The sequence below is a fragment of the Mesoplodon densirostris genome, chromosome 15 (assembly GCF_025265405.1).
Source record: "Mesoplodon densirostris isolate mMesDen1 chromosome 15, mMesDen1 primary haplotype, whole genome shotgun sequence".
Classification (NCBI taxonomy): Eukaryota; Metazoa; Chordata; class Mammalia; order Artiodactyla; family Ziphiidae; genus Mesoplodon; species Mesoplodon densirostris.
The window spans coordinates 69,909,080-69,935,978 of NC_082675.1; the positions used below are offsets into that span (position 1 = coordinate 69,909,080).

Genomic DNA, 26,899 nt, shown 5'->3' on the forward strand with positions numbered 1-26,899 from the left:
AGTCACTGATGTGGCTTGTGATCAGACCACACAAAATTGCACCATGGTCAGCCTTTTAGAACTCTTATTTCCTTACCAAAACTAAAGCCCACAAAGAAGGAACACTAAGATGACCCCCCAAAAGTCAATTTTTGAGCAGAAACTAGTAGTAATAGCAATAGTAGAGTTCAGATAAGCTGAAAATAGGTTGCTCAGAAAGAACTATTTGAGGTGTTATTAACTTTTTTCCCCTGAGCACTTGTTGTCATTCTTTAATTCTTAGCATATGGCATTCCCAGAGTGGTTTCTAAAATACCAGTGATCCATAAGACAATTTTTTCCTGCTATGACTAATCCAAATGGATCTGAGAAATAAAATAATACTGAAAGTTGGAAAACGTGTGAGGGATTTTCTTATTGAAGAAAAGTCAATAAGGGGTTGGAGAGGATGAATAAAACCAGACCTTTCCACATCCGTGCCTAGATGTGGCAGACTTATTTTACCCTGTTTTCACACGTCATGGAGAACAAAGGACAAATAAACAGAATCAAAGGTTTAGATTCTGTGAGAAACTCTTTCAATAAATGTGTCCAAGGGCTACATAGGAGATATTTTCAGTCTCTGAGCTTCTGCAAAGTATTCCCATGAGCAGTCTTGGAAGAGGCCAACATAAAGTAATAAAAAAAAAAAATCAGAGGCAGTAAATGCATCAGGCTGGAGTAAGTATCAGGCTATGGTGCTTTCCAGATGGATGTGCTCATAGATGCTGGTCTACTCTGGACCTCATCTCATTCGGAACATATCAGTGTTAGACCCAAGGAAAGTTTCACTAGGTCAAATGGGCAGGTTGTTTCAGTTTTTTACTGCATTTTTTGCAATTTTATTCCATATTGTTGTAAAAATAAGACATTTTGAGCCTGGAGAAGGGAAGAGAGCAGGGGAATAATGAGGTGTGTTGTTTGAATTTGTTTGTTCTCATTTGTTTTATAAATGTCTCAATGAAGTACAATTGTGTTACTTTTTTTAAAAGCTTGTTTTGAACTTCAGCATGTTGACCATACGCGTATATGTTCTTACCAAAACAACTATTAGGAATTGAGTAGGTTTCTCTTTTTAGCAAAAGGTTTAAAGCTACGTTTTGTGTTTTTGTCTTTTTCTTTCACTCTTTTGTATATTACCACTGAAAATCAGTGGTATATAAGGCACCCAGGAATACGAGGGGGAAAAAAACTGAAAAAAAAGTTGTTTATCAGCAAAATAACTGCTAAACAGTTAGTGTTTAGCACTAACTGTTTAGGTACCTGGTGGTACCTAAGAAACTACCTAAACTACCTGGTGGCCCAGTGGTTAAGAATCCACCTGCCAATGCAGAGAACATGGGTTCGAGCCCTGGTCCGGGAAGATCCCACATGCTGCGGAGCAACTAAGCCTGTGTGCCACAACTACTGAGCCTGTGCTCTAGAGCCCATGAGTCACAGCTACTGAGCCCGCGTGCCACAGCTACTGAAGCCTGCGTGCCTAGAGCCCGTGCTCCACAACAGTAGAAGTCACCACAATGAGAAGCCTGTGCACCGCAACGAAGAGTAGCCCCCACTCACCACAACTAGAGAAAGCCCGTGTGCAGTAACAAAGACCCAACGCAGCCAAAATAAATAAATTAATTAAATAATTTTTAAAAAATGTTTAGGTACTTGGTTTAGGTAGTTTTTAATTCAACTACCCAGTTTCTGACCTGAGAGGGGAAGATAATTAGCAATACATGTAGCATATATTTAGAGCAGTGCTTGCCATCTGCTACTAAGTTCTGCTTTGTTGGAAATACCGTAGTGTCTGTACTATCCAGTACGGCAGGCACGAGGCTCATTTGGCTGTCAAACATCTGAACTTGACTAGTGCAACACAATAAATGAATTTTAAATTTTATTTAATTTTAATTAATTTAAAGTTAAATTGTCCATTTAACTAGTGGCTATTGTATTAACCCAGCTCTGGAGGAAGTGGCAAATAGAATGACAAGCCATGAGTGGGGGAAAAAAAAAAAAAAAACTCCTCTAAAATAAGCAAGAAAAACTTGGCCAGGTTAGAAATTTTTGAATTACATAAGTTCGTAGATATATACCAACAAACAGCATTACTTGAAATTTAGGGTTGCATTCTGGAACTGAGACTCCAAGGAACTCAACCACAAGTCATGAAAAACATACTTTTCTAAAATCCAGAAATAACAGGATTGCGTATTACCGTTTCTTAAAGTAGAATCACGACTTTTCAAAATCTTATAGAGGGTACCTGTGAAAGACTGTAAAGTTTGTATAGGTGTCTCAACAAAACTAGATTAAGCAAAGAAACAACGGATAGGGTAACATGAATATGAGCTGATCTAAAAGGAGTTTGTGATTGAGCGTAGTCCTCCCTTGTGTATAACATTCTTCTTGGTAAGTCAGCTGTGAACAGAAACAAGTCAAGTGAGGCAGCACCTGCTCTAGTTTCACCAAAAGGTCCCACCGATGCGCCAGCCTGATGACAGATTGAAATCCTCCTAGAGGCTGCAGTGTCTTCAGCTGCCCCGTCATCATTTCATAAATCCATTTGGGTTTAAAGGAGCCCTTAACAAAAAGACACGTCAAAGGACATGCAAAAACCCTGGGCTCTGTCATTAAATTTTAAACACATAATTTTCTTTCTCTCTCTTTCTATTGTTGTTTTTTTTTTCCTTGGTCTTCCTTTTGTTCTGTTTTTGTTTTCAGATTTTATATTTTGCTCCAAAGACCACAGCCCAGTAAACTACTAAATAATTCATTGGAAAACAGTGATGAGTAGGGGGTAGACTTTTAAAATTCAGTGGACAAAGTGAAGTAATCATCAGAATCAGCCCTCAGTCTCTATACTGTATTTAAAAATATAAGCTCTGTATGTTTACTGCTTCAGATACTCTACATTTTAGTACGTCTCATCTCCCCAAATGCCATCAGATGCCCAGCCTAAGAGCTCATCTTGTGTTTTGTTAGTGAGGATACATGTTATATGATTTCAAGGAAAATTTTAACAGATTTAAATGTCTTAGGTAATAAATAAAAGGCTCAAAATTGGACTCTAACTACAGCCACAAAATAGGCTCCCCTGATTCTGACACCCCCAGCATAAAAACAAATATAAGATTTTTCTAGAGAATCTTATGAAACCACACACATCATTATGCAGATTCTGTTTGTGTTATGGATGTGTGTATCTCAGTATGTGTGTATCTCAGCACAAATCGGTTGTAGGTAGTTCATTCTGTCTCCCCACCCAATAATATGAAGTCTTTCCATGGAACTTAAAATTTTCAAACAAGGAATGTAGATATAGAAATGCCATAAAAAACTTAATTACTCTGTGAGAATGTGGGTAAAATGGACACTTCTACACTTTCTCTAAGAATTTCAATCTAACCAAACCACGTGCTATGTAAACCCAATTATCACATCATTGAACCATGTGGACCACAGACTTGGTCTGGCTTTGTGCAGTCATAGACATAGACAGATTGCTGTAGACCTCAGGGCCCTTTGGTCCTTTAGCCTTTGTTTGTTTCTTACCTAAACAATATTTATGCAGATAGGATCTAAGCAATAATAAATGCAATAGAGAAAGCAAATCAAGTTAGAGAAGGAGGAGAAAAACAAATAAATAACAAAGCAGATATTAGGTAGGCATTTATTTCCTTTGCAGGAGGAAATAAACTAGACACTCCTTAGTATTTTGTTATTTTAAGTTATCTGCATAGTTATAAAACTGATGAATTCTATACTGGATCTTTTAAGAAACAGTGTACAACATTCCAAGAAAAAATGGACTTTTAAAATATATAACTAGACGTGACAGCCAAATTGATAAAACCACTCTAAGGAAATGAGTAAATTATGAAAAATAGTCAGTTACTCTTGTAAGCTAGCAATACTGTTTCTAATGAGTTTTCCGATTGAATTAATTATATTTTTTTCTGTTCTTCTCATGTTCCCTTTCATCATTATTGCCATGCATTTAACTCATTGTGATGTGTTGCCACTGATGTTTATTTTTTTAACTCTTTTATTTATGTATTTATTTGTTTGTTTCATTTGGCGGGTTTTTAAACCCAGATCCCACTGACCCAGTTGATTATTATCCTTTGCTTGATGATTTCCCCACCTCGGTCCCAGATGTCTCCACCCCCATGCTCCCACCAGTAGGTGTACAGGCTGTGGCTCTTACCCACGATGCTGTGAGGGTCAGCTGGGCAGACAACTCTGTCCCTAAGAACCAAAAATCGTCCGAAGTGCGACTTTACACTGTCCGGTGGAGGACCAGCTTTTCTGCGAATGCGAAATACAAGGTGAAGTTCAAATTGATAGTATGAAATTTCACATGAACTGTCATTTGTTTAATACATTGTTTTAAATGCATCCTGGACTGTCATGAGTCATTTTGCTGCAGTGACATGAAATGGAAAACAAAGCACTTTAAGAACTCAGTATCTAAAATTGCCTTGGGAATTATTGTGTCTTAGGAAACAATTCTAAGGCAAGGTAGAAAAATATCAAGAGCTGCAAAATGTTATTTGAATTCCACCAGATGTTGGGTGTGTTTAAATAATGTGATTTTGTACAAGGGAGCGCCATTTTCTTTTGAAAATAGCAGAGCTCTACATTCATTTTTTAGACAGATTTTGGTGTTTTTCTTTTCATTTGGAATCTAGATTTATGCCAGAGGCACCCCTATTAATGTTACAGAGACCCATCTTATAGTGAATATGAAAAGGAATACATGATGATTTTTTTATACCATCCTTAGCTGGTGAACACACTCTAAGCCATTTCCTCATTTAGCCTTGAAACACCCTCAGGTGGTAAAGAAAACCCACAGTGCACACTCCCCTTTAATTAATATGAATTAGACCAACTCCCTTATTGTTGTCCTATCACTGAGTCATCTCACAACCCCCCTAAGAGCTCCTTAGAGATACATATTTGAGGCACTGTCATGACTACCTTCAAATCTCTATCAGCCAGCCTCAGCAACTCCAACAAACAGTTATTTATATACTGGAACGATTTTGTTACCTTCTAAGCCTACCACATGCTAGTAGTGTATATAAACAATACACAAATGTAGAATAAAATGAGATCAACAAGTAATTATTAACCACCTACCATTTACTTAGAACTATGCCAGATCATAGAGGCAGTTTAACATGCTTTAGCTGTTACTTTACATACTTAAAATCATTACTTATAATTTTGGAATGCATAATACATTCAGCTCCATAGGTTTACTTCAAAGAACTCAGTAAGTTATTCAAGTGAGGTACTATATTAAAACACATTTAAAATATTCACAGGATGATTATTTGGGATGGAGAATGTAGCTTTTGAAATAAGAGCCTAAAGCGGGGGCGGGGAGAGGGCAAATTGGATGAAGGCAGTCAAAAGGTACAAACTTATGGTTATAAGAATAAGTAAGTGCTAGGGATGTAATGTACAACATGATAAATATAATTAACACTGATGTATGTTATATATGAAAGTTGTTAAGAGGATAAATCCTAAGAGTTCTAATCACAAGGGAAAAATATTTTTTTCTGTTTATTTAATTTTGTATCTATATGAAATGATTGGGCATTCACTAAACTTATAGTTTAGTGGTAATCATTTTATGATGTATGTAAGTCAAATCATTATGTTGTGCACCTTAAACTTACACAGTTCTGTACGTCGATTATATCTCAATAAAACTGGAAGAAGAAAAAGAGCATAAAAGTTACCCAACAACAAAGGAACCAGTAGTTCAACCCGGGCACTCCACAGTCTTCATACTCCCCTTATATCCCTTCTCTTTACCACTCTACTGGGGTGGCTTTCAGGGAGAATCTGGATCTCCCAATACTTTATCCAATGTTCTTTCCACTAAACTGCTGTCTTGCTTAATCCAGCCTCAAGCCAGTGGTGATTTGGGGGGATGAAAATATCCTTTGGAAATTTCTAACTCTCAAAACCCCAGATGAAAGGAAAATCCCACCAATAATTTTGTAAGTCTGCCTCTCTTCTCCTGTAGCCATGCTGGATCTGCTTCTAGTTTCGTTCAACCTTTAAGTGACATAAAATTCACGTTTCATAGTAAATCAGTTTTTAGTTGAAACCATTTAAAAACAGTTTTCTTTGGTTCTGCCTCCCTGCTAGGTCAGGTACTAGGAGAAACTCTCCAGGCACGTCCAAATAGTATCATTGACATAAAATATGCTCTAAGCATCCTATCTATCTCCTTACAGTATCAGATTTAAGACTCAGCAGAACTATAAACACGGATAACTTATCAGATAAGACAACTGATGAAACACATGAGAGCATTTTTAAAAAACTCTCTTTATATACAGATTACCCAATTCTAAGTTTGCTTTTTAAAATGTTATGCTCATGGTTTCTGTACTTTGTGGATACATTCATTTCACAGAGTGGCTGTGGGTACCTTGCCAGTACGTGAAATGTTCTGAAGGACAGTGATTGTTCTCTGCAGAATGATTTGAGTTTCAGAGTTTCTGGAGGCATTTTTTTTTTTTTCAGTTGAAGAGTCGACAGAACAGACACAGGATTATTGAGTCTCATAAAGAATGCCTACAGTGTGAGACCCAACAAAAAGCTATCCTCTGTAAGGAGAGGCTGTTTTCTCTTCTGGATTGAAGTATGAGAATTGAAAGAAATATGTTAACTGTTTCTCTCCCCCTCATCTTCCCTGACCTAATAAGGCTTTCCATTACTAACGTTCGATCCCTCTCTCACACATACACACTCTACACCCACACCCTGAGAAGCAGGGTTAGAGGAAAGAGGTAAGCTGGATAGCAAGGAAAAATGTAGACCATATCTGGTCTACTAGAAAGACATACATTAAATTTAAATTTTACAAATAATAGTAATAGACTACTTTGGTGTTGCATTTTGAACTTTTCAAACCATTGTCATATCTATTACTTCACCTCATTCCCCACTAAGCTTTATATAAGCTAGGCAGAGCAACACAAGGTAATGGGGGAAAGAATACATACATGGAGTCAAATAAATGAGCTCTAGAGTTGGCTTTCCTGTGTCCTGTCATGTGACTTAACTTGTTTAATCTCCTTTTTTCTTATCTATGCGATTGGGATATTGATATACTATCAATATAAAAAGAATAAGTAAGATTCTGCATAGCTAAGTAGGCATGTAGAGATCTTTACGAAGACTTGGGTAGGTTGTATAACTTGACAAAATTCCCCATGAAACTAGAGCTGTTAAGCTGATGGCTTTATCCAGGCCTCTCCCCCCAGGAGTACCCTTCTACTTCAGTCCCACATCAAGCCATAATCCAGACATTCATATTTTGATTGTCCAAAACTCTATATTGACCTTCCTTATCAAATGGAGAAATTTTCTATAATTTATTTTCTACTAAAGTGATTCATCATTTGATGTTTTATATGACTTTCCATTCAAAATGTATTCATTGACCAGTGCTTACCAGATACTAGCATGGATATTACAGGAGATAGAAAGTTGTGCAAGACTGAGTCTCAGCCCTCAAGATGTTTACAATTCAATGGAGAATTTATCAAAATACTGTAAATATGTGTGTGTGTGTGTGTGTGTGTGTATATATATACACCACACATATAGAGTGCCCATATCTCACACTAGACAATGCATAAAATATTGTAGCTAACATTTATTTAGTACTTACTCTGGGCCACATACTATGCTTTACTTGACTTATTTCACACTTTAAATAGCACTGTAAGGTCAGTGCTACAGTTATTTCCATTTTATAGATGAGGAAGCTGAGGCTCAGAGAGGTAGTACCTAGGTATTCTGCCGCCCCTCACATACACACATACAGCCATGATTTTCCAAAGTATCAATACTTCTAGGCTAATGATTTATGTTGAATAGTAACTTTTCATAAAGTTCCTGAGAAAACTCAGTGAATTAATGGCATTTATAGAATGCAAGTGTATCATTCAAGAATACAAACAAGGCATATAAGAGTTTAAGAAATACAAAGGACAGTATTGCTTAGTTGCCTCCCAAATGCCAGTTGTGTCTATGCTCAAAGAGACTAGTTTTATCAAAGTGTGGTCTTCCCTCCTAGCTGAAATATTTCTCATTGCCCCACTTCTCCCCTTATTTCCATTTCTAAGGCTTAGAGGTATTCATGACAGGGAAGGAGGGAAAGATTGGAAGTTATATCAGCCTATCAGATACGAGCTGCCCGTTTTTTGTTTTATTTGATGGGGTTCTGTCTTAGTCTACAAAGTATTTTTACACTTATTTAGGGCTCACATTTTTACAACTGTTTTTAAGAAGAGCTTCTGATAAATGTTTATGAGGTCATCACTTAAATAGGATGGATGGGAGCATCATCGAGATGTTATTAGAACAGTTAAATATTTATTTGATTTTATAGGATCTCCATAGCTATAATCTAAGAAGGATTCATAGTAGAATAAAAAAGATATACCACACTAGAATAGCTAAGGGAGGAGATAGGTATGACATAGGTGGAGACAAAAAGTTTTCCTTGATTTTCCTAGACATAGATATATAACAAATGTAATAAATTTAAAAGTAAAAGTAAATATTTAACCTTGGAAGATGATCAAGATCTAAATAACAAGCATAAATTGATATTTATAATAGGCATAAATAGTTTTAAATTTCACTGATGATATGGAAAATACACATTAACCTGGGAGATTAACCTTTTTCTTCATTACAATTTTGATCTTTTGAGTAAGCAATAAAGACAGACAATTTACTTTCTACTAAAATATCCTTAACCTGTTGTTTAAAAGACAAAGAATGTATTCAGAAGACCAAAAATATTAACACTAATGTAATCATTTAATGTTTATCCAATTTATTGTTCTCTTCCTGATCAACTTCTCCAATGACCATACTTCAATGTATATTTAACGTGACCTGTGCACAAAGAAAGAAAATCACACGACACAATATTGCTTTTGTCCATTTTCTTTATGACAGCTATATAGATTCTGGAATCACTAAAAGTTTGTATCATAAAGAGTTTTTTTAAAAATCATAAGCAGTAGAGCTCTAAAAATTCATTTTATTTCCAGTGGACAATAATCATAACAATCTATGTAAAATATATAAAACATTAAAGCCTCTGAAAAAAAGACTTCAATTATTAGAAATAAATTGAAGTTAAAGTCAGTGCAGATAACCTTAAAAATGGAACTGACAGAAGGAAGTGGAATTGGTCCTGTCTCTGTGGTTATTGCCTCACTTGGGAAAATTTATCAGCTATCTGCCCCTTTTAACAACATAACACCTGATTTTATTGATTAGGTTTTAGATGTACAATCAGCCAGTGTAAACTGGTACAGAAAGAAAATAAAGTCAGTGCTGTGTCCTAGGTCTTCCGCTGTTTGGAAATAAATTCCTTTTTTGTTGGCTTTTGATAGTCTTCTTATGTGTCTTGATTTACCAAGTTGATAGAGTTCATTTCTTTTTCTCTTTTCTTATTTCCCACTTGTTTAGTCAGAAGACACAACATCTCTGAGTTACACAGCAACAGGCCTCAAACCAAACACAATGTATGAGTTCTCGGTCATGGTAACAAAAAACAGAAGGTCCAGCACGTGGAGCATGACTGCACATGCCACCACATATGAAGCAGGTATGTGAAGAAAGGCTGGCTTTGAAATTTCTACTCTTGATATTTGGTAGTGATGTTTTCCAGGTACCAAGGAAGCTGGAACCTGTGTCCACCATGATGCCTAAATTATACCTTATTTTATATAAAATCATTCATAGCATTTTTTTTTTTTTTTTTTTTTTTTTTTGCGGTACGCGGGCCTCTCACTGTTGTGGCCTCTCCCGTTGCGGAGCACAGGCTCCGGATGCGCAGGCTCAGCGGCCATGGCTCATGGGCCCAGCCGCTCCGCGGCATATGGGATCCTCCCAGACCGGGGCACAAACCCGTATCCCCTGCATCGGCAGGCAGACTCTCAACCACTGTGCCACCAGGGAGGCCCAGCATTTTTATATCTAATATTATCCTCCCCACTCTAGATAAGAAGAAAATGAGTCCCCAGTGGATTAAGTGATCTGGTTTTAATCTGTACGTTAATTTAGGAGACCTGAATATAAATCTTCTTTTCAATACATTTAAGCAAAGGCATTTTAGTCTGTCCAAAGCATGCGTGTCTTTGATCAACAGACGTAGTAGGTATTTACTTTTTTGGAAAGAAATTAGATACAAAATGAAACATTGCATTATAACTGTAGTCTCATGGATGCTTACCCTAAATAACTTCAGCTGACTGTGGGAAGAAGTTTGGGGGGGGCATGTTCGCTGTTTGGAAATAAGACAACACAATGGAAAACTTTCATGCATTTTGCAATAGTTCAAGTCGAGAGTAAATGCAATTCACTGTAAATTTTACCAGTCACGTTTACTATGGTTCATAAATGTTGAGTTTATAACCTTAGCAGACATGCACTTGGCATTTATAGTTCACAGAAATACAACATCTGAAGAAAAAACGGTTTAACATACTTCTTGATTGCTTTCATGGCATTACATCATATGTGGGGATAAACTGTACCATATATTTCCAAATTTTAAAAAATATGCCAGTAAAACTTCTATCTGGGTAAGTTGAATTTCTTTTTCCATTAGAATTTGCCCAGTGGCATGGCAGTTCTAATTTTCATTTCAGGCTACTACCTTAACTCTTAAGTTCATTGTGAATATTTTTACAATTTGAGGGTACTTCTCTTTATAAGAAGTTTTTTTTCTAGTTGTTTAATTTCAATACCTTCTTCTTCTATTTTACATGTTTATATATATTAAATCATTCTCGTAGAATTCTGCCCTGGATGTCAATGTTCTTAGCTTCTTAGGAAGAATAAGGCAAGCTGAATGAGTTATGAACTGTGGGGAGAATAAAGGCTCTGCTCTTTCTTTTTAACTTAAAAGGAGATGAAAACAGTTAAATGAAAACCAGTAAGGCATTTGGTCTTCCCTGAGTGAAAGAGAAGGAGTAATAATTTCCTCATTCATTTTTCCCTGTCATAAACATAAATGCACACCAATGTCTGACTTGATAAATGCACCCTATTGATTTCTCCTCAACTGCCTAGCCTTGTAGGGATGTCAGGGGTGAGACCCATTGCTGACAAAAAGATATTAACTTTTAGAAATGTGGCTAGGAGGAAGGGTAACTGTCAAAACAGATAATGACCTGGACAGAGGTGTAAATAGCATGTGGATAAGATCCCTGGGTGATGATGAGAAGCAAGAAGTAATTCACAAGTGTCTGCACGTTTTATAACTGGGAGAAGGAAATGAAGTGAAATAACTCTAGCGTTTGCTTCTAATTCCATAATAACACAAAGACTCTATGGGGCTGCGTTGTTATGCACTTGTGCTGAAATTACTAATAATAAAGGTAATGGCAGCTGACAGATTCTTGAAATGAAACACTTCATTCTGTCCAGGTGATGAATCCCTAATTTTACTCTAGTTAATTTAAATAAAATAAAAATAATTGGAAGGACAGCTGAAATAATGAAGTCTTGGAGAGGGGACAAGAAGCAGCAGTATTCCTAGGCTTCAGAGATGAGGAACTATAGGACTCTTCCTTCAAGGTGTTACAGTCACAGTGGTTTGACTCCATGTGTTTTCCTTTCTTGTTTCAACATTCAGTTTCCTAGAAGAGAGAATCACACAGCTAAAGAGAGTGAGATGAAGCCCATGAAATTTCTATTTGATGTTGCTACCCAGCTCATGTGACACAAAGGAGAGCTTGTTCCCAAAGGAAAAATCCAAGTGTTCTCTCTAAATGAAGGAGGGATTAGGGTGTTGAGCAGTCTGAAAACAAATGCCCAATACGATTTCCAGGGCTGGAAATCTTCTAAATCTTGAATGTTACCATCCACTCATACACTTAACAAAGAAATTTAAGCATGGGAAAAGTCCTTTGAGAAACAGACAAACCAGAGGGCAGTGCATGTCCAGTTGTCTGAGATATTGATTACGGGTTTCCAATAAGGTTCATTTTAATTGTCAGGTCCTGAGATAGGTACTTGGTATAAAAGGTAAAGAGAATACAGCCTTTATCTTGGAGAGAATTATAATCTAATACATCTAAAAATATTTTTAAAATACAACCTTGTAGTAACATGAAAAATACAATCATAGAATTTTGGCCAAGTTGGAATCAGAGCACATAGATCCAGGTATAAATTCTGTCTGGAGAAGTCAGGGAAGATTTCACAAATGAAATAAGGACAGAGCTGTGGCCTGGGTGGATTGCCAGGTACCCATTCCAGGGCCTTCCAAAGGAAGGAAGCAGCATGCACAAAAATACACAAGCAAGTATCAAAAAGATGTCTTAAAGAGACACTTATGAATGGTTCAGAGTGACTGGAGCATAGTTTTCATGGACAGCATGGGGACACGAGAGTGTATAAGAAAATAAAGTACAAATCCTGCAGGGCCTGGTATTTATTATTTATTGTTATTAATATCATTTAATTCAATGAGGACAGGTAAGAAGTTATAAAAGATTATTCAGGAGAACCCACGAGATTGAAGAAGAGCAGACTGAAGACCTTCTGCTTGATTTAGGGGATCACTGAACTTGTTAGGGCCACTATAAATATCCAAAATTTTTTTTAAATAAATAAATAAATAAATATGAGGGAGTAGTATACAGTTCATATGATAATCCTAAATAACTAAGACATTGATTCCAATACCAGAATCTCTATTTACCAACAGTCATATGGCTTGAGGAAAAAGAAAAATTTGTTAAGCACCTGAAATAGATTAGTCATTAGGTTGTTTTCGGGTTTTTGTTTTGTTTTGTTTTTTTGTTTTTGAAAAATAACCAGCTCTTCAATGTATTATTTTGCTAAAGCTGGAGTCGTTTTATATTTTTTGAATGTCAACATAGTCAGTGAAGCAATCTAATCATCATCATTTGTTTGCTAAATAAGCATCAATTTTAATTTTAACACAGTTAAGAAGAAACAGACTATTCCGACTAGTTAGAAAGACAGATCTTTAATTACTTACAAAATTGGAAAATTTCTTATTATGTTTGGTATGATATTCTAATTTGTGGCTATATATTACCTTCCTATCTGTGGCTTAGAAAATATCTTGAATGAGATCTTTATAAAACTAACCCGTCTTTAAAGTAACATTGCCTCTCTGGTATTTTGCTATTACAAATCCTTTTTGCAATAATGTCCTTTCTTTCTTTTCATTAAAATATGTATATTAAACTATGTTTACTATACAGTCTCTTTACTCAAGGATCTACTACACTAGACCTTTTCTTCTCATCCTTCTCTTCCTTCTGCTTTTCCTTCTTCCTTCTCCTCCTCCCTCTTTAAAAAAAAAAGTTAAGTATATTAAGTACTTTGTCAGGATATTACAATTTGGTGCAACTTTGGTTAACCTGGTATCCTAGTGGCTTGGAGAATCTGGGCATTGGAAATCAAATGGTATGATAGATGGGAATGTTTGATGTCCCTCTATTTGGAATTCTCTTAGGAAGAGAAGCTAGAAATAGAGTGTTGATAATGCTCGGATTCTGCACTGTTACAGTCAACAGAAGAGCCGAAGCAAATTATAAGAGTGAAGAGGAATTCAGAATTAGGACCAAGTTTTACCTATTTGTAATATACAAATACTCCTGTGCAGAGATCAGGAAATCCTTCCAGAACCCAAGCTTGGAACTTAAAGACATTCTGACATTGCCTATGTCAAATTTGGGGTAATTGAAAAAGACTATGGGTAGTAGACTTGGGCATTGTGAGCTGCCTAGAAGGAAAACTGACTGCATTTCAAAGCATAGCAAGTGAGAAAGCAGGTCAAAGGAAGCCTGAAAGATACTGGACGAGCTTGGCCAGTTTGCTGCCGCCTTTGAAGTATATTTAAATTTTTGTTGAGACAATTTAGGGGAAGAAAAAATCCTTTTATCCTTCCAGGTTCTTGGTTGAGGCCCCCTGTAATAAGAAACAGATTAACAGGAGAAAAACAAACAGAAGTTTGACAATAAGTATACCTCTTGTATATATGAGAGATACCCAGGAAAACAGTAATTCCCTAAAATGGCCACCACTTTCAATACCATCTCCAGCTAAAGACAAAAGGTGTTTGAGGGTGGGAAGTCAGTAATGGGAAGTTTTCAGGCAAATCACAATAAACAAGGGCGTGGTTGTTACGTACATTTAAGTCACTGCCTCCTTGTCATCCTCCTCTTCCTGGTACAAAGAGGGAGATACCCTTATAAACGTATAAATTTTCCTTTTACGAAAGAGTAACTTCTACTCAGTTTTCAGAACTTTTCCTCTGTCTGTTGTTTCTTAAAAATAATCAGCTTAATTCTTATGCCAAAGAGGCATATTTTGGGGTGACAAATTCTGTTTCCCTCAAACAACATGTGGGAAAAGTAGCTCTAAGCAAGACAGCATTTCTTGCCATCTTTACTTCCTACCAGGTTGATACTAACACCCTCATAGATTCTATTTCCTCTGTTTTCAAATACTTTTTTGCCTTCTTGTTGGGAGATACCTAGTATGTTACCTAAGCAAGATATTGTGACCTGCATGTAAATTCTTTATTGTTTATTTTTTTTGTTTTTTAAGGAAAAATAAAATTAGGTGAATTTTCATTTATATATAAATCCTACAGTTGTAACAGAATTTTGTCTCTTGGAGACACGTAGCCATCAATCTCACTAAGTATGTGTCCATTTTTTGTTGTTCTTATAATGGTTCTTACATTTTTAGTGCATCGCTCACTTGAAAATACCAGTTATACTTTTCTCTACATTCACACATATTCTGTTCTCCTCTCTATATTCACACCTTTGAAAGTCAGTTAACTTCCATGGAAAAACATTAATTTCTGTATCTTTGTTTGCTTGTTTAATTCAAATATCTAAAATAAATTGTGCTTGGTAAAATAAGCATGATATACTGCGTGATAGATTCTGAGTGTCAACATCATGATTAGAAGTCCCATAAATGTCTGTTTTCTTTCACATCCAATGACAAGGCCATGTTTCTGTTTCATCTCACAGCCCCGACCTCTGCTCCCAAGGATTTGACAGTCATTACTCGAGAAGGGAAGCCTCGCACTGTCATTGTGAGCTGGCAGCCTCCCTTGGAAGCCAATGGAAAAATTACCGGTAGGCACCTCAGCTTTATTTCCTGTGCTGCTCCGCTTGTCCTGTGATTGCTTACCTACTGTGCACTGCTCATGCCTTTTATGTATTAGTTTTCTGTCCCAGTATCTCAGTTGACTCCTGACCCTTTCTGATTGTCTCTTCTTGCCCCCTCTGACCTTGGAATTCTTCTAATGGAGCCTATAAATGCACACACAACCACATTTCATTTGTGTTGCTTCCTGAAAGATGTGCATTGCAATTAGTATAGACCTTTTGCTTTTGATTCTGTGCAGCATTAGGATAACATTGTAGTGGAATGCCTCTGAGCCTAAATGAGTAAAAAGAAGCCAGTTGTTTGGCAGTTATAAAATACAAAAGACACTTAATGACTGTGTATTTTTATAGGCAACCTAGAAAGGAGGTTTGTCTGAGGATTTTTAGTTTCTCACTTAGCTTTTAGCTTCTTACTTAAATCATAAGGCTCAGAAAACACTTGATATTGACTGACGGAAATTGAACTTAATGAATATTTCACAGTGAAAGATTTTATTTTGCTAAATATTTCTGATAACATCAATGCCTAATTAAAGCATCCATTAGAAGCCTGTACTGTTAATTTAGTATGAAAAATATAATGGAGTTCTATCAGAGATTTTGCATTTAAATGATCACTTTAGGCTTTTTAATATATGTCTCCATAGCATATAATTATTATGAGGAATATTGTATAACTAAAAATGTGCACATTATAGTCTAATTAACTTGAACCATTGGGTTAGGCACATGTAAGTGTCACTCCTGTTTCTTCTTTTTTTTGCATACCAGAAGTGCATAGCATTATTATAAATTAACAAAGCAATTCAGTCATTCTGTGATACAGAGATAAGCTTGGAAACAACAGTTCAGATGCCACACTTACTTTATGTGAGTTACTTTTTGAATTTTACAAAATGAAAAGATAATGTGAAAATTCCAAATGTGGTTTAAATTTAAGTTGAAGACTACTTTTCTCTAATAAATTGCTCTTACTGCAATAACAAACAGAATTTCCATTTGAGCTGACAAATATGGAAAAAGAGTAGAGACATAAAATCTCCCCCAAGTCTTATACACTCAGTTGTCACTCTGCCAGGCTTTTTAAAACCGAGGGTGGCTCATTCTAATTGTTTCTTCCCCTTAGTGTTATGATCTATTTTCATTGGTTCTGTTTCAGTACTTTTGTAGATTTTGATTTGTTTACATGATGACTTTTATTATGTTATAAACAGATATTTATAAGCATATGGTAAATCAACAGATAATAAGTTTAAGAAGAAGAAAACAGAATAGAAATGGTCTAAATAAAAACAAGTTCTGATAGAAAAAAATATATTTTGGGGTAAAGGAGAAAATAAGTCATATACTACCCAATTTTCCAATTTATTTAAATAAATGTCATCACATGGTCTATGTGAACAATACAATGTTTTCTTTTTAAAAATTTTTTTAATTTAATTTTTTATAGAGCATGTCCTTATTAGTCATCAATTTTATACATGTCAATCCCAATCGCCCAATTCATCACACACACACCCCATGCGACTTCCCCCCCTTGGTGTCCATACATTTGTTCTCTACATCTGTGTCTCAATTTCAGCCCCGCAAACCAGATCATCGGTACTATTTTCCAGGTTCCACATATATGCGTTAATATACAATATTTGTTTTCTTCTGACTTACTTCACTCTGTATGACAGTCTCTAGATGCATCCACGTCTCAACAAATGACCTAATTTCGTTCCTTTATGTGGCTGAGTAATATTCCATTGTATATATGTACCACATCTTCTTTATCCATTCATCTGTTGTCAGGCATTTAGGTTGCTTCCATGACCTGGCTATTGTAAATAGTGCTGCAATGACCATGGGGGTGCATGTGTCTTTTTGAATTATGGTTTTCTCTGGGTATATGCCCAGTAGTGGGATTGCTGCATCACATGGTAATTCTATTTCTAGTTTTTTAAGGACCCTCCATACTGTTCTCCATAGTGGCTGTATCAACTTACATTCCCACCAACAGTGCAAGAGGGTTCCCTTTTCTCCACACCCTCCCCAGCATTTGTTGTTTGTAGATTTTCTGATGATGCCCATTCTAACTGGTATGAGGTGATACCTCATTGTAGTTTTGATTTGCATTTCTCTAATAATTAGTGATGTTGAGCAGCTTTCCATGTGCTTCTTGGCCATCTATCTGTATGTCTTCTTTGGAGAAATGTCTATTTAAGTCTTCTGCCCATTTTTTGGATTGGGTTGTTTGTTTTTTTAATATTGAGCTGCATGAGCTGTTTATATATTTTAGAGATGAATCCTTTGTCCATTGATTCATTTGCAAATATTTTCTCCCATTCTGAGGGTTGTCTTTTTGTCTTGTTTATGGTTTCCTTTGCTGTGCAAAAGCTTTGAAGGTTCATTAATCCCATTTGTTTATTTTTGTTTTTATTTCCATTACTCTAGGAGGTAGATCAAAAAAGATCTTGCTGTGATTTATGTCGAAGAGTGATGCTCCTATGTTTTCCTCTAAGAGTTTTATAGTGTCCAGTCTTACATTTAGGTCTCTAATCCATTTTGAGTTTATTTTTGTGTACGGTATTAGGGAGTGTTCTAATTTCATTCTTTTACATGTAGCTGTCCAGTTTTCCCAGCACCACTGATTGAAAAGACTGTCTTTTCTCCATTGTATATCTTTGCCTCCTTTGTCATAGATTAGTTGACCATAGGTGCGAGGGTGTATCTCTGGGCTTTCTATCTTGTTCCATTGATCTGTGTTTCTGTTTTTCTGCCAGAACAATACTGTCTTGATCAGTGTAGCTTTGTAGTATAGTCTGAAGTCAGGGAGTCTGATTACTCCAGCTCCGTTTTTTTTCCCTCAAGGCTGCTTTGGCTATTCGGGGTCTTTTGTGTCTCCATACAAATTTTAAGAGTTCTTCTTCTAGTTCCATAAAAAATGCCACTGGCAATTTGATAGGGATTGCATTGAATCTGTAGATTGCTTTGGGTTGTATACTCATTTTCACAATATTACTTCTTCCAATCCAAGAACACGGTAAATCTCTCCATCTGTTGGTACCATCTTTAATTTCTTTCATCAGTGTCTTATAGTTTTCTGTATACAGGTCTTTTGTCTCCCTAGGTAGGTTTATTCCTAGGTATTTTATTCTTTTTGTTGCAGTGGTAAATGGGAGAGTTTCCTTAATTTCTCTTTCAGAGTTTTCACCATTAGTGTATAGGAATGCAAGAGATTTCTGTGCATTAATTTTGTATCCTGCAACTTTACCAAATTCATTGATTAGCTCTAGTAGTTTTCTGGTGGCATCTTTAGGATTCTCTATGTATAGTGCCATGTCATCTGCAAAAGTGACAGTTTTACTTCTTCTTTTCCAATTTGTATTCCTTTTATTTATTTTTCTTCTCTGATTGCCATGGCTAGGACTTCCAAAACTATGTTGAATAAGAGTGGTGAGATTGGACATCCTTGTCTTTTTCCTGATCTTAGAGGAAATGCTTTCAGTTTTTCACCATTGACAATGATGTTTGCTGTGGGTTTGTCATATTTGGCCTTTATTATGTTGAGGTAGGTTACCTCTATGCCCACTTTCTGGAGAGTTTTTACCATAAATTATTGTTGAATTTTGTCAAAAGCTTTCTTTGCATCTATTGAGATGATCATATGGTTTTTATTCTTCAGTTTGTTAATATGGTGTATCACATTGATTGATTTGCACATATTGAAGAATGCTTGCATCCCTGGGATAAATCCCACTTGATCATGGTGTATGATCCTTTTAATGTGGTGTTGGATTCTGTTTGCTAGTATTTTGTTGAGGATTTTTGCATCTATATTCATCAGTGATATTGGCCTGTAATTTTCTTTTTTTGTAGTATCTTTGTCTGGTTTTGGTATCAGGGTGATGGTGGCCTCATAGAATGATCTTGGGAGTGTTCCTTTCTCTGTAATTTTTTGGAAGAGTTTGAGAAGGATGGGTGTTAGCTCTTCTCTAAATGTTCGATAGAATTCACCTGTGAAGCCATCTGGTCCTGGACTTTTGTTTGTTGGGAGATTTTTAATCACAGTTTCAATTGCATTACTTGTGATTGGTCTGTTCATATTTTCTATTTCTTCCTGGTTCAGTCTTGGAAGGTTATACCTTTCTAAGAATTTATCCATTTCTTCCGGGTTGTCCATTTTATTGGCATAGAGTTGCTTGTAGTAGTCTCTTAGGATGCTTTGTATTTGCACGGTGTCTGTTGTAACTTCTCCTTTTTCATTTCTAATTTTATTGATTTGAGTCCTCTCCCTCTTTTTCTTGATGACTCTGTCTAATGTTTTATCAATTTTGTTTGTCCTCTCAAAGAACCAACTTTTACTTTTATTGACCTTTGCTATTGTTTTCTTTGTTTCTATTTCATTTATTTCTGCTCTGATCTTTATGATGTCTTTCCTTCTGCTAACTTTGGGTTTTGTTCATTCTTCTTTCTCTAGTTTCTTTAGGTATAAGGTTAGATTGTTTATTTGGGATTTTTCTTGTTTCTTGAGGTAGGATTGTATTGCTATAAACTTCCCTCTTAGAACTGCTTTTGCTGCCTCCCATAGGTTTTGGATCATCGTGTTTTCATTGTCATTGGTCTCTAGGTATTTTTTGATTTCCTCTTTGATGTCTTCAGTGATCTCTTGGTTATTTAGGATCACATTGTTTAGCCTCCATGTGTTTGTGTTTTTTACATTTTTTTCCCTGTTATTCATTTCTAATCTCATAACGTTGTGGTCAGAAAAGATGCTTGATATGATTTCATTTTTCTTAAATTTACTGACGCTTGATTTGTGACCCAAGATGTGATCTATCCTGAAGAATGTTCCATGCACACTTGAGAAGAAAGTGTAATCTGCTGGTTTTGGATGGAATGTCCTATAAATATCATTTAAATCTATCTGGTCTATTGTGTCATTTAAAGCTTCTGTTTCCTTATTTATTTTCATTTTGGATGATCTTTCCATTGGTGTAAGTGAGGTGTTAACATCCCCCACTATTATTGTGTTACTGTCAATTTCGTCTTTTATAGCTGTTAGCAGTTGCCTTATGTATTGAGGGGCTTCTCTGTTGGGTGCATATATATTTATAATTGTTATATCTTCTTTGATTGATCCCTTGATCATCATGTAGTGTCCTTCCTTGTCTCTTGTAACATTCTTTATATAAAAGTCTATTTTATCTGATATGAGTATTGCTACTCCAGCTTTCTTTTGATTTCCATTTGCATGGAATATCTTTTTCCATACCTTCACTTTCGGTCTTCATGTGTCCCTAGGTCTGAAGTGGGTCTCTTTTAGACAGCATATTATATGGGTCTTGTTTTTGTATCCATTCAGCAAGCCTGTGTCTTCTGGTTGGAGTATTTAATCCATTCATGTTTAAGGTAATTATTGATATGTATGTTCCTATGACCATTTTCTTAATTGTTTTGGGTTTGTTTTTGTAGGTCCTTTTCTTCTCTTGTGTTTTCCACTTAGAGAAGTTCCTTTAGCATTTGTTGTAGAGCTGGTTTGGTGGTGCTGAATTCTCTTAGCTTTTGCTTGTCTGTAAATCTTTTGATTTCTCCATCGAATCTGAATGAGATCCTTGCTGGGTAGAGTAATCTTGGTTGTAGGTTCTTCCCTTTCATCACTTTAAGTATATCATGACACTCTCTTCTGGCTTGTAGAGTTTCTGTTGAGAAATCAGCTGTTAATCTTATGGGAGTTCCCTTGTATATTATTTGCCATTTTTCCCTTGGTGCTTTCGATAATTTTTCTTTGTCTTTAATTTTTGCCAATTTGATTGCTATGTGTCTCGGCGTGTTTCTCCTTGGGTTTGTCCTGTATGGGACTCGCTGTGCTTCCTGGACTTGGGTGGCTATTTCCTTTCCCATATTATGGAAGTTTTTGACTATAATCTCTTCAAATATTTTCTCTGGTCCTTTCTCTCTCTATTCACCTTCTGGGACCCCTATAATACGAATGTTGTTGCGTTTAATGTTGTTCCAGATGTCTCCTAGGCTGTCTTCATTTCTTTTCATTCTTTTTTCTTTATTCTGTTCCGCAGCAGGTATTCCACCATTCTGTCTTCCAGGTCACTTATCTGTTCTTCTGCCTCAGTTATTCTGGTATTGATTCCTTCTAGTATAGTTTTCATTTCAGTTATTGTATTGTTCATCTCTGTTTGTTTGTTCTTTAATTCTTCTAGGTCTTTGTTAAACATTTCTTGCATCTTCTCGATCTTTGCCTGCATTCTTTTTCCGAGGTCCTGGATCATCTTCACTATCATTATTCTGAATTCTTTTTCTGGAAACTTGCCTATCTCCACTTCATTTAGTTGTTTTTCTGGGGTTTTATCTTGTTCTTTCATCTGGTACATAGCCCTCTGCCTTTTCATCCTGTCTATCTTTCAGTGAATGTGGTTTTTGTTCCACAGGCTGCAGGATTGTAGTTCTTCTTGCTTCTGCTGTCTGCCCTCTGGTGGATGAGAGTATCTAAGAGGCTTGTGCAAGTTTCCTGATGGGAGGGACTGGTGGTAGGTAGAGCTGACTTTTGCTCTGGTGGGCAGAGCTCAGTAAAACTTTAATCCACTTGACTGTTAATGGGTGGGGCTGGGTTCCCTCCCTGTTGGTTGTTTGCCCTGAGGCAACCCAACCCTGGAGCCTACCTGGGCTCTTTGTTGGGGCTAATGACAGACTCTGGGAGGGCTCACACCAAGGTGTACTTCCCAGAACTTCTGTTGCCAGTGTCCTTGTCCCCACCGTGAGCCACAGCCACCCCCCTGCTCTGCAGGAGACCCTGCAACACTGAACCAGGTCTGCTTCAGTCTCCCCTTGGGTCACTGTTCCTTCCCCTGGGTCCCGATGTGCACACTACTTTGTGTGTTCCAAGAGTGGAGTCTCTGTTTCCCCCAGTCCTGCAGTCGAATCCCACTAGCCTTCCAAGTCTGATTCTCTAGGAATTCCTCCTCCTGTTGCTGGATCCCCAGGTTGGGAAGCTTGACGTGGGGCTTAGAACCTTCACTCCAGTGGGTGGACTTCTGTAGTATAAGTGTTCTCCAATCTGTGAGTCACCCACCCAGCAGTTATGGGATTTGATTTTACTGTGATTGCACCCCTCCTACCATCTCATTGTGGCTTCTCCTTTTTCTTCGGATGTAGGGTATCTTTTTTGTGAGTTCAAGTGTCTTCCTGTCAATGATTGTCCAGGAGCTAGTTGTGATTCTGGTGTTCTCACAAGAGGGAGTGAAAGCACGTCCTTCTACTCCGCCATCTTGGTTCAGGGCCCCAGAATGTGTTTTCAACTCTGAAAAACAAGCTTAATTTTGCTTTTCAATTGGAAAAAGTGGAAGTCTGTCCCATATTAGGAAATGCCAATTAATCTGAGGAATAAAATTCTGTCTGCCAATGTCACAGTGCATGTATAAGCAATTGTGTCCACATATTTTATTTAGAGGTGTACGTTCCGTAGTTCTCAATACTAAAAATCCATTCTTGTACAATGGCGTAGTAAAAGTATGGGATGAAATACTTTTCACCTTTAAATACTGCTTCATTTATTAAAACCAAGTTGTGATTATCAAGTTGAGATATTTTGACTCAATTCAGTAGGGAGCAAACACTAAAAACCCTTGAAACAACTTTAAACAACACTTAAAACAACTTCTGTTCTATACATATTTTGATTCTTTCATTCAAATCACTTCAAAAAGTAGGATGATAAAATATTCAAAATATCAGACCATTAGGCTGAGAGCCCAGATTTTCCACACTCAGTTTCTTGTGAAAGGACAACGGAAGATGTGAGTTATTTTCCAGTGTGTCAGAGCACACGTGTGCCTATGTGGAGGGATGTACTCCCATCTTACTTTTGTATTTCTTTGTTTTCCTAAATCCCTGTATGTGCACCGCAGGAGAACAGGGTGGTTATGAACCCAAGCTTCTGACGGAGATACCTGAGCAAGTTATTTAACCTCCCTGAGTCTTACTTTAGAACTTATTTTGTAGAATTGTTACAATAAAGGACTGAGAAAAGTCCCTGATACCCCGTGAGCACTGAAATAATTTAGTGATTATTATTCCCAGTTGAAATTCATTCTAGGAGAAGGGTTCACTATTGTACTCTGAACAGAACCAGATCATCAATTTATAAATATATATATTTATAAATGTATATATATATATGTGTGTGTGTGTGTGTGTGTGTGTGTGTGTGTGTATATATATATATATATATTTCAAAAAGATTAAACAAAAAACAGGATGAAAGAGGAGATCCAGGTAATTCCAGTGCCTAAATTCCTTGATTATATACTGGCATCTTAGGAATTTAGACTGACATTTTCAGAAGAAAATGGTTCAAAATGAATTAAGCATTTACTATATGCTTGGCATTCTGCTAAGCACTTTTGTCTTATAAGCGATCATATATTCCTATTATTTCATTTTGAAATAAAGAGTTGGGGGCCTTCCAGTGTAAATAACTTTCCCAAAGTCAAATAATGAAGAAGTAGCAGAACTGGGATGGAAAGTTCTGGTTCCTGGTCTTAACTACTACACTGCATTTTTCTCTTCTTATCAGTATTCTACTGGTCCAAATCAATGATGCTCAATTGATTTATGATTTAATTTATCTGAGGAGGGATTAAGAGTGGTACTTTATAAAAGCTCCCCAAGTGATTTTAATGTACAATTAGATTTGTGAAACACTGATCTAAATAAATGCAACATCTAACATTATTTGAGATCAGGGACTTGTGCAGATAAAAGAGTTAGAGCCTCACAGATTGTTTCCTTATCAATACCATATAATGACTAAGGTTTTACACTCTTTTTCCGTGTCATTCGATACTCTAGTCCAATTCCTCTTCCTTGAAATTCTCCTCTCTCTTGACTTTTGTAAAATCACCTAACCACTTTTCTTCCCACTTCCAGGCTATAACTTCTCAGTCTCCTAAGCATACTTTTCTTCCACCTGTTCCATAAGTGTTACATCCCAGGATGCAGATCTTTTCATTCCCTTCATTACTTTCTCTGAAAAAGTATCTGCACTATAGCCAGGACTTCAGTGAACATGATCTTATGTCTCTGGAATCTATGTCTCCCTCCAAGGAATTCTAAATACACACATCCTACCTCATATTGTACATTTCCACTTGTCTGTCTTAGTGTCACCTCGTTCTATTCCCCAATCCCCCTCTCTCCCATTCTTCCATTTTTTGCTCTATCACCCACCACAAATGGCCAAACAATGCACTATTATATTCTGGAATAGATTGTTAGCCCATTGGGATTGTGAACCCAGCTGGGCACCCACACTGGAGTCATGTGTCTAAACATACTTACTCTCATCTTTTTAGAAGCCTCCGCAGTTCACCCAGCAGCAAAAGTTGGAAACTTAGTCATCTTGACTTCTTCCTGTCCATCCCCTTTCCATATTATCATAAGAGAAAATCTAAATGCTTATAGTACAAGGCTGAAAGCAGCAGGAGAACAGGGTTCAGATTTTGTTCAATGCTTTCTCCCCAGTAACAATATCTTTGACACTTAATAGATAATAAACATTTGTTGAGCAGAATAATCATTAAATTGATATTAAATATATATTGTTTGACTTGAAACTATAGTTACAGCTTCTAAACAAGATATTTCTTAAGCTTTATTAATATAAATAAAAGCCTTAGCATTTACTAGGTAGTTACTATGTAAAAGATAATGTAATAGAAATACACTCATATATTAAGTTTTTAAAATACATTATCTCACAGCAACTTGTTTTCAGATAAGAAAAGTAAGACATACTTGGGTTATTCAAGTCTCTCAGGGTTGCAAAGCTAGTAAATGATAGCACTATGATTTGAGGTCAGGCCTCCCTGAATCCATAACCTATAATTTTTGACCACAAAAAAAAGGAGAAAACAGGTCCTCCTTTTTTATATATCTACCTATATATACGATTATCAGAATCAGTTCTTTAAAGATGAGAAGCCCTCACTGGGCTGAGCTCCTTGCTGGGAGGGGCCACATCATGTATCTCGGTCTTCCCAGTACTTATCCACCTACCTGATCCATGGAAGGGAATCACCAATGAGTGGGAGGAAGTATGGAAAAGGACAGAAGAGATAAGAGAGGTGGAGGTGACTACTTTCTGACACTTTGCTTCTGGAACTACAACTACCTATTTGTATAAGTAGCGTCAAAATGAAAGATGTATGATGCTACATTTTATAAGTATTTACACAAATGGTATTTCAATGTAGGAATGCCCAGGTAAATTAATAATCCCAAAAGGTCTTACAACCTATGACAGAATATAATACTGATACTTTATTATTTGGCCAAGGTGGTGGGTAAGAGATCAAAATAAAGTGGAAAAAATGTAAGATGAAAGGATGGAGAATGACAGGGAATTGGACACAGAGGAATGAACATATAGATACAGAACGATAGTGAGAAACCTATGAATGTGTCCCAATCTATGTGGTTAAATGGAAATCTATAAGGTGAGACTTCAACAATGGATTTAGTAGCCTCAAAACATGCCAAACTCACATATCCAAATGAAGTTGTATGGTTTTTCTAAGGCTAGATTTTAGAGTTTTGAGTGATGTACTCTTGTTTCTATTCTCCAACTCAGTTTTCAGATTTACAGCCAATGACAGGCTTTTTAAAATGCATTTCAGGAAATTGCTCAAATACAACTTGGAGTCAGAACCTGCACTTTGAACTTTACTTACCTGATGCCAGAACTGTCACTTTTAAATGCTTCAGTGAATACTCTTCACATAGAAAAAATTACATGAAGGCAAATACTATATGCTCATTTGGCAAATGGAGAAAATCAGGAATAAGTGTAGCTGACTTGAGATGGGAACACAATTATGCAAACTTTCAAGTTCATCATGTACTTACAACAGCCCATGAAAACTTCAACAATTTCATTAAATGTCATGAATTTAAAACTTATATACTTATAGGCTAGGGGATTTTATTCAATAAGTGAGTTTCAATACCTATTGTGTGAAGACTATTTTATTAGTTTTCTTTGAAGAATAAGAAGTAATATAAGATATAGCTCCTGAACTAAAGGAATACTTTTATTCTTTTGAAGAGATAAGACATGCACATAATAAAAGCTAGAACAATATTACTAGTGCCAGGGTCTTCTTTTCAGTAGATATGGTTCTTTGGGTACAAGAATGGAGACTTTTCTGGCTCAGAGAATATTAGGAGGTTGTACTGATGTTGATCTCAGGGGCTGAGTTATCAAAGAATGGACATCTATGAGTAAGAAACAACTCCTTTATCCAATGATATTTTATAATCCCTTTTGAATTATAGTCTTCCAGTTTTAATATCAGCCAGAGGGAGGAGCCATATAACCTTTATAAATTTTGTAGACTTCTTTATCTTGATTAGTCTTTTATCTTCCCCTGAGCTCTCCACATCTTACCTATTCATATTTGCGGCATCAACATCTCAACAAATATACCACAAAATCTGCAGAATTCACATCATCAGCTAAAGCAGTGCTTCCTGACTTTACTTGAACACAGAAATCAACTGGTGTGCAGTTTACTGGGGTTGCCATTAACCTATTAGCTACTGCTGTGTAACAATATCACCACAAATTTAGCAGCTTAAAATAACACACATTTGCTATCTCACTG

General features: G+C 36.4%; 1 protein-coding gene across 1 annotated transcript in view; it reads left to right on the top strand.

Moving 5' to 3' along the window:
* Positions 1 to 26,899, top strand: part of DCC (DCC netrin 1 receptor) — an 808,121-nt gene that overhangs the window by 655,808 nt on the left and 125,414 nt on the right. The window contains exons 17-19 of the mRNA XM_060118369.1: positions 4,102 to 4,334; positions 9,532 to 9,670; positions 15,096 to 15,203. Of these exons, the coding sequence (XP_059974352.1) occupies positions 4,102 to 4,334; positions 9,532 to 9,670; positions 15,096 to 15,203 (480 nt within the window). The remainder of the gene's footprint in view (positions 1 to 4,101; positions 4,335 to 9,531; positions 9,671 to 15,095; positions 15,204 to 26,899) is intronic.